Genomic DNA, 13,220 nt, shown 5'->3' on the forward strand with positions numbered 1-13,220 from the left:
TATTATATGACGGAAGCTTCCCTAAAAAATGAGTCATATTACTACAAATTCAGTCTAATAAAAACTATGCGAAGAGAGTACTTTTTAAATTATAGGAATATAAAAACTACATAAACTATACAATAGTAAATAATTGATAGAACATATATTATTTTATATCTATACATTTTACATTTCTTTGCGAATTCATTTTACGCTTCTTTGCGAAACATAAAAAAATGATAGCACAATATTGAAAAGAATAAAAATACAAATTTAGTCCGTAGCAGTCTCATGCTATTTATCACTGTCATACACTCTGCCGAGATTGATAATCAATTGCGATAAAAACTTATTACCGCACGGCGTATGTTGGCATATTCTTCCTTACAATCTATCAAAAAGAAATTTATTTAGGGGGCGAACCGCGATACTGTATTACATCTTACGTGTATGACACATTCATTGTAAGCATTATAATACGAAGAAAACGTTTACTTCCATCTTCGTCTACTACGGGCGTAGAATCACTGCAAGATATTTAATTGTCCAGTGTTTGTTGCGTAAACCATCCCTTGGCCCGGCTGCGGCGCCCATCTAATGCAATTTAGACTGAGGTAACTGGAGACCTCCCGGCAGTTTTGAAACAACTCCCGGATAAGCACCATACTTTCTCTGTGACGTTTGATATCCATATCAAACTCGTTTCTCTCCCGAATCCGCCAGTTTTGGATGTGTGGTCTAGAAGTGTTGGCTGTCACATTATTTCGTCTCGGAATACTACTCGTAGAAACGTTATCATCGAGCATCTCGTCGAAGGAATCGTACAATTCCATGGTCGGATCTGTCGACGAAACATTCTTCTCGTCGTCTGACTGCTTCTCCATCAGCTTGTAAATCAGAGCCATTGGAAAAGGCCTGGCAGGTACATGAATCCTGCGTGCCAAACCTACCAAGAGATGTTGTTGTGTGGGCGATATCGAGACAGACACTACCGTTTGATCGATATTGGTCGAATGAATCTTTTCTCCTAGCGTTTCCCACTGTAGGCTGTAAATACCTAAAACAAAACAGCAAACCGTACCCTTAGCTTTAACCCTTTGATAATTTAATATAACCGAGCTACTTTGTTTCCTGTATAAATAATGAAAAAATGACACAACAATGCGCGAAGAAAAGTGATACGTTCGTAGTATTTGTTATACTATTTTAATATAACGCTACCCCTTGTGAAGAAGTTATCGTTTAAAAATATCTTCCTGCAAGATTATTCGTGTGAAAAAGATGCGATACAAAAATAAGAAATTATCCCTTCAAGATAAAAAAAACATTAAATACACGTGCGTTGAGAAAGAATCGTTATTATTTTAAGAACATACATTCACACACACACACACACACACGCGCGCGCGCATGTGTGCGTGTACATATATTTCATCGATAATGGGGATCAATACGCATTCCTTGCTTACCTAACGTGGTCGTAACATTAATACGACCCGATTGTAAAAGCGTCGCTAGTAATTTTCCGTCTGTGGATATATCAATACTAGCATCGTTATGAATCTTACATTCGCGCACCACAACGTTTTTCTCAGCTGAAAAATTATATTAGCATGTATAAACGTACGCAGAAAAAGCGTATAATTATAATAAATCTATATTTGACATATTTTTACTAACAGTCTGTAATATCAGGTATGTCACCATTGGAGAAGTCCCATGCTTGTACACGATAAGTCTGAATTTCGAACGCTGGGTTGAATGGTATACCCATAGGTATATGTTCTAAAGAAATTATTTGATTTTTATATCTTTACACGAATTACATATACATGTATACTCAAAAATAAGTTCAGTCATTAAACAATATTATATAAAGAGTGATCGGTTATTAATAATAATATATGATGCATGAATATAACGTGTGAGATTTTGTTTTGAGAAAATCGATTTTAAAAGTCGCAACGTTAATAATGTAACTTTATTTTGAAATTTACATAATTTGCACTAGTTTAACGTTATCAAAATAAAAATTTAACATTTCAAAAACAATAGAAAGCATTTAAGATTGTTAAACAATTATCATTGATCTTATTCATAAAGTAAGATAATAAATTTGTATTTTTTTATAAACTAAATATTATATTTTTGTTTATACTTTAATAGCTACTGTCCAAACGAATTAATCAATTTTTTATTAGTATTGCTTTCTTTTTGAATGTACCACCAATAAGAGATCATTCTATATCATGATACATACATCTGTAAACTTTGAAAAAAAAATATACCAAAGTCCCAATAGTAATCGTTTTCATCATTTCCTGGATCCTGTCCTCCACCTCCTCCTCCTGCTCCTCCTCCTCCTCCTCCTCCTCCTCCTCCTTCACCTCCGCCTCCGCCTCCACCTCCTGCTCCTGCTCCTGCTCCTGCTCCTGCTCCTGCTCCTGCTCCTCCTACTCCTACTCCTACTCCTCCTTCTCCTCCTGCTCCTGCTCCTCCTGCTCCTCCCCCTCCTGTTCCACCACTTCCTCCTGCACCTCTTCCTCCACTTCTTCCTCCTCCTCCTCCACCATCATCACCACCACTACCACCATTACCGGAATTAGCAGCACTTCCAATTCGTACATTATGCACTAATCCTGAATTATTTACGAATTCAGTGTAACGAGGTATCCAAGTGGGACCAACCCGATTCCGCCACAACGTTAAGAACGTTGGAGTCAATACCTGATATAAAAGTTAATAATGATTAAAAAGCTTGTTTAGTTTTTCAAAGAAGCGAGGATTGTATCTATCATTTATCAAAAAACCGACAAAATAACAATTCATAAATTAATGTCAAAAATGATTTGTGGATCATAAATTTTTGTAAAAATTAAGTTATCAAAAATACACGGAATTATAATTACTCGTCAAGTAACGCTTGGGTTCAAAATTGCAAATGCTATAAAATTTATACTATACCCGAGTTCTATTATTATTTGTTTGTCCAGCCCAACTTGGTCCTGGCTGATCTGTGGACTCGTTTGTCCGATCGTTGTTTCTGTTATCAGTATTATGGAGAATATTATTAATCAAATACGGCGGAGGCGTATGCGGCGGAGTCGGCGGCGTATTTTGCCTTCTTCGTGGATTACTAGACAGATTATCTAGGTCATTCACGGGCACGTTGTTTACCTGTAGCTCGGGAACGTTAAATTCTCGTCGGAGAGACGTGCCCTCTCTACTTTGAGGGTATCTACGATTGTTATTCGAGTCGGAGTTACCATATCTGTGTAAGTGCAAAGGACGCTCGAGCAATGACGTGCATGCACCCCGTGCGTATTGACGAGTCCAACGAGGTCGCTGATGCGATGATCTGGCGCTTTGTTCATCTCCCGATGAAGTATAAACAAGGCAATTTCTCCAGCTCTCGTTGGAATGTGTAGTAGAGTCGGTCTCCTGCTGATCCCTTGACTCGTTGATGCGTCTGACCGCTGGCTCGGATACCGTAGCGTTTCTGTAACTCCGCCGATAGCTCTCATTTGAATTTCGCGACTCATTTACAGCGTCCATCGTGCGATTCTCAACTCCTACCCTGGTCTCGCTACGGTCATCGTTGTCGATTGAACTGCTGCTTTGGATTCTTTCCACAATACTCTGCACTTCCGCCGACAGAGCGTTTTCAGAATTTGACTGTCGATTATCTTCGTTTTGCGTATTATCATCATAATTGTTATCATCGCCGTTATCGCTAGATCTAGCTGCTGCTGGATTGTTGGCTTGATTTCCGGAAAAGCCATTAATTATTTGAATTGCTCGTCGATGGCAAGATAGCCGTTTTAATCGTCGCGCCATAACACGGTAACGTATATTATTCCCATGTACTGAAAGGAGCTCCTCCGCACTTGGCATTTCAGCGCGGTTTCTCGGTAACCTTTCTCTATCTGCGTTTCGTCTTGGTACATTATCGCTAGCACGACGCGGACTTTCCGTCTGCAGACTATTGTCAACACTGTTACTATTGCGCGTGTCGCCCCTGTTTTGGTTGTTAACTGATAAATCGGAAGGAAAAGGTCCATATTGACTAGATTCCAACTCTCGCCTTGTTATTACTAGTTGCGCCAGCAATAAATCTGTCAGCTCAAGTGCCAGATGTAACAATACATACAGCTCTGAGGAAAAAAATATAAATTGATATAAATCAATAATCCAAGAGATGCATAATCTAGAGAACGTGAAAAAAAAACAGAATTATTTCATAATTTTACGTGTGATAAAATTAAATTTGAAAATTTCAGATATTCTTTTACTTTATACTCTCAAAAACACACGACATTAACTTTCTAGTTTTTAAAATTAATAATCTTTTGTGTGTGTGTGTGTGTGTGTGTGTGTGTGTGTGTGTGTGTGTGTGCGCGCGTGTGTGTGTGTAAAAACAAAACTTTATATAAAAGTTTTACCTTTTACATTTTGGGTTTATTTTTTTCGTATAGAGAATATTATCTTTCAAATTATATTACATTTCATTAATTTACATAATAAACAGTAAACTTACTATACATTTGCTCATAGAGAACATTGCTTTGGGAACCGTTTCCTGATCTCGTTACTTCGAAGAATTGGATCAAAGATCGTACCATCAAACCGAGAACTTGTCTGAAATAATATTAATTGGAATGTATCCGCTATTATAACACACAACAGTTTCTGAACATGACATGTATACTTGCTCGATATTTAATGTCATTATATTTTAATATTAATATATTGTGGCACAATTACGCGATGTCGTTGTGCCTACCTAGCTCTCAATCTTGTAGCTTCACGAATCTCTTCCATTTCCCGATTATCGTTGTCTCTGCTGGTTTCAGATTGGCGATTATTACCATTCAACCTTCTGCTGCTGTTTCGAGCCAAGGCCCTCTGCTGTCGAACCAGCAACTCCAGTCGTAGGATCATCTTTTGCAGATATTCAGACGTATTCGAACCTCGCGTTCTGTCCCGAATATCTATGTCTACATCTAAACCGTCGTTATTACTGTTGCCATTGCCATTATTCTGAGAACCGTTTCTGCGTAAGTACCATGGTCTTCTAATATGCTCGCAATGACGAAACGGATTATTGGCGGACAGAGACCTAAGGCGTTGCATAAAACGATGCGACCTCAGAGATCTATTTATTCTATATCTTAGTGACATATTTAAATGATTTCTGAAAAACGAAATATTTTAAACAAAATTACAATTGATTTAGAGAAACGATATATAGTGTGTTTAATTATGTAAATTATGTGCAATATATGATATTTCTTCAAATGATAAATTCATGAAAAGATTTTTTCAAATAAAAGTTACTTTTAAGTGATCTAAATATAAGTCTGAAATAATTTTTATTTTTATATCTTTATTAGTTAAAAGTAAAAATTATTTAATATTTTTAAAACAAAACTGTTTTTAAAAAAATATATACATATACATAAATACCGAAAAGATATCCTTTCATGTCTATCACGCAGTCTATTAAGTCTGTCAATGGTAGACTGTTTAAGTGATGATGTAAAAATCGTGGTACGAGCTGAAGTCCCAGGTTGATTTGTTGGATATGCCATAGGAGGATCAGAATTAATATTATTATCGACATTATTATCGTTATTGTTACCGGTTGCGAAGTAATCAATATTCGTATCCGATGACTGGGTCGATCTGCTGGGACCAGCACGATCGAGACTGTTGACGAAACTAGAGATGCTCGGTAACGGTTCCGATTCGGTTGTGGTTATTGCGGTAACTGCTGGCAGATTCGAGTTAGCCCCGATATTTGACACGACACTGGACATACTAGGCAACTGCACATCGTCATCGGTCGTCAAACTGGAATACGTGTGATCGTTCATCGCCCGCGTGTCGGTGACACGTGAATCACAATTCTGACAGCGCGAGGTCAGCCGCGCGTACAAGCCGTCTAGCATCTCGTTCAGTTTGAGACACTGCATTCGCCGTAGCTCGGCATCGCTCGGCAACAGGTTCGAGAGACTTATATTGGTACTTTCTTCAATATTACGAGTGCTAGATGTCGACTCGTCCTCGTGATTTCTTTCGAGACCAGTCACTCCGCTCGACGTCGACGGCTGACTTTGATCGTACGATCTTGTATTACGATCGCCCTCGCTACTTTCTCTCTGATAGTTTTCCAGAAGAGCTTTCTTGAAATTTCTCGCCGATTCATTAGGCGAGCTCGCAGCCGACGTTGATGGACCGGGATTGCTGGCAGTGTTGTCTCGTTGTGTCTCTGTTTGATCGTCGTTCTGCCTCTCTACACGAACCGTTACATGTAATGATCGTATCTGTCGTTGCAGATCTTCCCACATTTTGCGCACTTGACACAGCTGAACTATTTCCAAACGTGCTCTGTTAATGAATTGAAAAAATTACCTTTAATTGGCACAGAAATCAAAAAAAGCAATAAAAAGAACGGAACTCATTTTCTAATATTGCTTTAACAATAATAAACTTAAAAAATATACAATTTACCTAATCTCATATATATTTAATTATATAATTTTTTTAATTACAATATTTTTTGTCTCAATGCTGTCATATATTAAATCTATCAAAACTTTAATCAAAAAATTCCATCTTCATTAATTATGCTATAAAATTACGTTCAAAATACAATTTAGATTATTTAAGTGATTTATATAATAACCGTTACATAAAATTCTACAATACGCTGAGGCGTCGTTAATTCGTATCGTTAACTTACCGGCACAAACGATGCATGTTATCGATATGACGACTGAGCAATTGAATTCCTTGCCGAACTCCTAATGAACTCTCTCTTGGATCTATATTATCAGCACCGAGCATTATCGGATCTATAACGTAGTCAAGATCCGGATCATCTGCATTTCGTTGGTCCTGATTCTGTTGTTGTTGTTGTCGTTGTTGTTGTTGTCGTTGTTGTTGATGTTGCTGCTGTTGTTGTTGTTGTTGTTGTTGTTGTTGTTGTTGTTGTTGTTGTTGTTGCTGCTGCTGCTGCTGCTGCTGCTGCTGCTGTTGTTGCCTGTCGCTCACTGTCGATCCGTCCTCGCGGTTAGTTACACTGGCGATTCTCGTTGCAACAGGATCATTAACCATTCTCGACAATTCCGCGAATCCTGCTAATGTCGTATTCGTTGAGTTTGAATCAGACGTCTGCGATTGAAGCGGAGTACTGTCAGAGTTGCTGGTAGTGTGCGTTTGATTTTGTTCTATTCTTTGGGATTGGTTTTCTCGTAAACTTCTAAACGGGAACAATGGCGGTCGTTCGTAACGAGTAGGATTAGCAGACACGGGCGATAATTGGTTCCTCTGTTCTCTGTGTCTATCATTGATATTTTGATCTACATCCTCCGAAAAAGGTCTCGATAGAGATTGCTCATTTGGTGAATCGTTAGGGTATTCTGAATTCCTACTGGAAGTATCCAGTCGTATCCATCGACTAGTCCATCGACGAGAACTCGAGTTGGTATTGGAACTTGTGTCGTCCAAATTTGAATCAGAGTTACTATTCTCTTCGAGCAACCAATATCCATTCTCCGAGTCGTCTAATAATACTTGTTGAGTAGTATTATTGTTTTCCATCCGATCTGCGTGCAAATTTCGAAGAATTTGCAGAACATCTATCACTCTCCTGAGTAAGGGTGAATTTCTAAATGTTAAAAATTTCAAATATATGACATCTTCAAAAATGTACATAAAATGTACGATAAAAAAAAATCTGAACAAAATGTAAAAATTAAAATTAAGAAAGATTGAATAAATTACGCTTACCCTTGCCTGCGATTGAGTTCTTGGGATCTCGTTTCTTGCGCATTTCGCGTAGTCCTTGATGTCCTGTTACCTTGACCATTATCTTCGTTCGATTCGTTATTTAAATTATCAGGTAAGTTATTTCTACCTATTTCATCCAATCTGGGAGAATTAGTTGGCATTTCTTGATTTTGTGAGCTGCTGCTTGCTCGTTGCGCGACGGACTTGGGTACGTTTGGTTGAAACGCTGAGTGAGTTGAAACTGTAAAATTAGATGCGCTATTACGGGATGTTGATGCTCGCGAATAGCCTTCGTCGCTCGAAGATGAGCTATCTTCTAGAATAACAAACAAATTTACGATCAATAATATTAATCTTATTTCTCTATTCTATTTAGATGTAGTTTTTCTCAAGTAGAAATATTACCAATGTAAGATAACGGCATCGGTACGGAAAACTCAATAGGACCTAATTTCCGCTTTCGTTGCCTCGGCGGTTCATCCTCCGTGTTCAAATCATTGAATCGTCTTCTTGTTGCTCTTCCAGTATTTCTTGAAGAAGTACTAGCGTTTTCAGTATTGTTGGCATTGGCCCATGAAGTGCCACGCTCTTCATTCTCATCGACGTAACTTGTACTAGGGAATACATTGGATTCTAAATCGCGTAATCTTGAAGACAACATTGATGGCATAGAACTAGTGCTGGGCATTTGTCCATCATTTGATGTAAGAGTTCTCCATTCGGCATTACTAAAATTCATCTGCGAAGAATCGGTCGCGATATGCCGATTACGTGGCAGAATACCGTACATCGTGAATTCGTCCCGCAACCGTTCGATTCTAGAACTTGTATTAGTAAACTGTGCCTCCATATTATTAAGTGCTTCAATCTCATCATTCAGAGCGTTTCGAAGCAGCTGAAGGCGAGAGTTACGATTGTTAGAATGCTCAAATAAAGTCGTGGTCTGCCGCTGCAATCTCTCTCGCAATTTCTGCAATCGCACCAAGCACGAGCTATTATTTTCGGCGGCGGCATTCAAAGCCTCTCTCAAATTTTGAAGAGTGGTCCCGATCTCTTCTTGCTCGGAACGTTCCATCAATAATCGTTGACATCGTTGCAACCTCTCCAGATTCGTATTGTTTGCTCGCGCGCTGGAATTCAATTCATTCCTTAATCTTCGTATAGATAATTCAGTCGCTGTTGATTCGTTTCTACTACTAGATTCTTCGAAATTAGAGGACGATGCTTCTGGCATATCCATAGGGTCAGTGCCACGATCGATCTTCAAAGAAAATCAATATACATTTGATAAAAGAAAAAATTCTGACAGAATTCCGAATAATAACGTAGATATATAGCTCACCGTATCTCTATTTCTGGAAACGTCAAAGTAACGTCTTACGAGCGTCACGTATTGATCGACGAGATCTCTGTAGCATAAATTTATTCTCCTTTCCGGATCTTGAGAATTGTTCCCGCGTAATCTTTCGTCCACGCCAACCCACACGTTATTTAATCGTTCATACAACTCATCCCTGGGATGAGAGTCATTTATTGTGCTAGATTCTCGATCGCGGCTCCTCAGCGAGCTCGGCAAATCGTCATCGTTACTGTCATCCGCTGATCTATTATCAACATTGTCCGTGTTTCCTAGATTACCAGTCGGACGAGGTGGATTTCTCGTAATGCTTGGAGATGTAGCTTCTCTAGTTTGATTCAGTTCTACATCGTAAGGTATAAAACTATTACGACAAATTTCAATTGTCGAAAGTATTGAATGAAGTTATATTAGCACACAGAATCTGTAATGCCACGGTAGAAGATATTATACCTTCAGATAAATTTCGTCGTCGCTGAAACCGCGCTTCTTGCCGAGTACTGTTCCTAAATTGTTGATTGGCGAATCGCGAGAAACTGGACATTTCGTGGCCTCTGCGCATAAACAGATATGCACTGAAAGAATTTCTATTCAAATTTCGCAAACTCTCCGACAAATTTTGATGAATTTTGCATTGTATGGAATAAATACCGAGAAGTTCTATCTGCAGTATTACCGTCCGCCGATCCTCTTCCATAAAAAGAGCCATGATTCCACAAGTGAAAAGGTGAAAGTTCGATATCCGGGAAATTTTCTCGTGGCTGATATCTAAAATTCCTAATGTTTTCGGGATTGGTTACAATGCAAACAGAATTATTTAAAATATATTAACGCATATATTAAAGTATGAATAACAAAATTAAGTCGACGAAAAGAAATACAATTAAAAATTGTAACATTCAATTTTATTTGATTGGAAAAATAATTAAAAATAAATTGGAAATTATTACTAACAAATTTATAATAAATATTTTATTGTTCAGTTCATATATTTCAAAAAATTCAATTTTTTAAATTAACTGCGAAAGATATTCAGATATTAGTGATAAACATATCTGTATCTAAAATTTATTTCTACACATAATATGTACACCATTGCTTCTACTCACATCAAACTAGTTCTAAGTAACTGTCCCACGGGAGCCCGATCCCATTGTGATTGTACTTGCGGCGTATTCGCGATGCCCGTGATTAATTTTCTTCCTAAACTGTCAAAAGCTACATATCTGAAATTTTTTCAAAAAAGTTTAAAAAAAATAGTTTTTATAATATTTTTTCTCTTGTATCATAATCTATAATGCAATTTGTTTTTTAAACATACCTCACTTTTTCCTTGTCAGTCTTTGTAGCAGTTACGGCGAAAGGTTGAGACTTACTCCAGTCCCAGAAATGAATTTCATTATATGTGGCTATAACTAACAATCTTTCAAAGGGATGAAACGCGAGCGAAGCGATAACGGTATGGCTATCGGCATTCCAAATTTCGCTACCACCCTACGTGAACAAATTTGCATTGGAGTCATTAAATGCTGTCATTTAATACTGAAATAAATTATATATATCTGAAGACACGATAGTGTCTCGGCGCTAAACTATAGCGCGAGACACGGATGTGCTCCTTAAATACTCACACTTAAATCCCACACGCGAACTTGACCTCCTAGACAGCCAGATGCTAAGATCTGACTGGAGGACGGGTGAAAAGCTATGCACCAAGGAGTACGTGGATGTCCGGACAAGGTTCTAATATTCTTTCCCGTCGTAATTTCTGTGATATAAACATTGTGATTCCCATGTGTAGAAGCTACCATGGTCCTGAAATTGTCATTTGATAATTTCCTCTAATTTCCTTCATTGCATTATATGTTATATAATAAAAGCTAGCTATTACACACATGTTACTTCCTTCTTTTTTTAATTATCAGTATTATCTTCTGATATAATAGAAAACAAATTATATTTTGCTCATTGTATCTTACCCATCGGGACTGAAAACCATTAGGAAAGTGGCTCTAGGAACACCAGGTAATTCACATTTCTGCAAATAAACATGTAATACTTAATATCTCACTGTAATATACATATGTAGCAATAAATATATCATTATTAATTTAGCCATTAGAAATTGATAAAGTTGGAGAACGAAAGTATTGTTGTAAAAGACCATTTTATGAGACAAGATTTATTACTGTACTATATGTACTTCACAAATTAGAGATATAGACAAAGTAAACAGGACTTAGTTATACAAGTACACAACTTGTATTATATAAAGTTTATTCTTCACTGTTGCATTAGACTACACTAGAACTTTCACTTTTACTTTTGTCAAATATCCTATGTCTATTTCACTTTAAGTATCAAAAAATGTATAATAATTCAGCTTTAAAAAAAATACCTATCAGTTAATCATGTATGTAAATACATACCAATTCCTTGTGGTCCCTCAGCACAAAGTTGGCCTCAGCTATCGGCTCCAATTCACGCGTGCTGGTCTTATGCGTTGTGTGAAATCCAAAATCTCTTAGCATTAAATTACGCAGTATATTACGCGACTTGCTGCGGTGCAGCAACTCTGGTCTTTTCTTGACTTTCCCCATTTGGTTGAATGTCTGCAACGTTTCTAAAATAAGTTGTAAAATATTTTATAACGTACATAAACACAGTTTTACATAAAAATATTATATTTAAGAAAATAAAAGCACTTTTCTGATATACTGATATATAATGATTGTTTTAAAGATAAATTGAAATATCTTTTGTTAGCAACAACTCCAGTATTACTTGCATTGTTTTATTATAGTTATCATTATGTGTCTTTCTCCATTTTTTCATTCTTTCCTTTCAATATATTTTATTATATTTCTGGTTATACTTTTATTAAGAATTTTTTTCAGTTTCTATGCTTTGAAATATATAACACATACATGTGTACATTATATATACACACATATATATATAATTATATATGTATATAATGTATATACATAATTTTTAGGTCACAGTTTTTGTAAGTTCAGGAGGATCCAGAACACAGGCAGAAACACTTTTGATCTCGATTAACAACACAGTTCTACTGCTATATAATTAGTATTAGAATAAAAATATATGTTACATTGTTAAGGTAGGTTAAGCCGAAAAGCGCCCATACTAATCCCAACAAGAATCTCGATGAAGAGCAGCGCGATTAAGCGATGGATTAACGAACGTAGCCTTCGTATTCCGATATTCTGACTAGCGTCAGCGATTTCCTTACGGCAGCTCACGGAGTCGATCCACGTCAAGCTAAACTAATTACTCATCCGCTGGGTGGCCAGGATTGCCCGGAAATAGCGATTAGCGACGTTGGCAAGCTGAGACGAATTCGCGTTTCCTCCCTGATAGTCCCCCCTTGTTCTCGACCCCTTTTCGCGTAGACGAAAACTCCGTTTACCTGCGAGAATTATCGTTCCTCCTGGATGATGGACATAGGAGACAAGGATGCGCGTACTCACTCCGCGTACGCGACGAACATAAATTCGCGATCACGTATCCTATCGAAACACATCGTTGTCCTCCATTAACTCGTTCGGGCTATCGTGAGGCACTGCGGAACTTCGAGCTCGTCGGTCACGATGTTTTCGACTGATTAAATTCGTCGTGCATCGCTAGATGACACTAATCTTACGAGTAAGAGGGATGGAGGGGAGAGAATAGAATAAAAATATTTTCTTTGAAAAATAAAGGATACTTCCGATATTTTCTAATTTATTCGACAATTAATTTCTATTACTTTTGTAACTGGAGTGTAATTTTTATTGGCTTATGTATTTAACTTTTACTTTTTAAATTAAATTTGTCAAACGTGACTTAAATATACAATATATAAATAAAAGAGCAAAAAAGCTGGATGTCTCGTTAGCGAGTCATATATTTAAAAATTCCTCAAATTAACATAAATAAATATAAACGTTTCGGCCAAGATGTGGCCATCTTCAGTATGTAAAATAATTAAATAAGTAAAATAATGAAGTCACAACAAAATTAGTTACATAAATAAACGCAGAACGTAAAATAACCGATTTTCCAGCAAGAGTTGAGCCAATGT

General features: G+C 37.2%; 1 protein-coding gene across 1 annotated transcript; it reads right to left on the minus strand.

Annotated features, from left to right (window-relative positions):
• Positions 1–182: 182 nt before the first annotated feature.
• LOC108760396 (uncharacterized) lies at positions 183–12,742 on the minus strand. The gene is made up of 22 exons (XM_018506337.1): positions 12,567–12,742; positions 11,563–11,756; positions 11,113–11,171; positions 10,765–10,948; positions 10,455–10,627; positions 10,243–10,359; positions 9,785–9,910; positions 9,587–9,708; positions 9,119–9,477; positions 8,182–9,037; positions 7,777–8,092; positions 7,039–7,654; positions 6,728–6,939; positions 5,449–6,372; positions 4,766–5,176; positions 4,520–4,620; positions 2,947–4,136; positions 2,520–2,709; positions 2,271–2,414; positions 1,663–1,767; positions 1,452–1,577; positions 183–1,039 (listed from the first exon to the last, which is right to left on the minus strand). The coding sequence occupies exons 2-22, from the start codon at positions 11,731–11,733 to the stop codon at positions 507–509; spliced, it is 7,035 nt and encodes a 2,344-aa protein (XP_018361839.1). The 5' UTR covers positions 11,734–11,756; positions 12,567–12,742; the 3' UTR covers positions 183–506.
• Positions 12,743–13,220: the final 478 nt, after the last annotated feature.

The sequence above is a fragment of the Trachymyrmex cornetzi genome, unplaced genomic scaffold (assembly GCF_001594075.2).
Source record: "Trachymyrmex cornetzi isolate Tcor2-1 unplaced genomic scaffold, Tcor1.1 scaffold223, whole genome shotgun sequence".
In the NCBI taxonomy this organism is placed as follows: Eukaryota; Metazoa; Arthropoda; class Insecta; order Hymenoptera; family Formicidae; genus Trachymyrmex; species Trachymyrmex cornetzi.

Bases quoted from the DNA above. Each gene is read 5' to 3' on its own strand.
- LOC108760396 (XM_018506337.1), bottom strand. From the start codon at position 11,733: ATGGGGAAAGTCAAGAAAAGACCAGAGTTGCTGCACCGCAGCAAGTCG. The intron at 11,172-11,562 runs GTATGTATTTAC...GTTTATTTGCAG, and splicing joins TGAGGGACCACAAGGAATTG to AAATGTGAATTACCTGGTGT. The intron at 4,137-4,519 runs GTAAGTTTACTG...TTTTTTCCTCAG, and splicing joins TCTCTATGAGCAAATGTATA to AGCTGTATGTATTGTTACAT.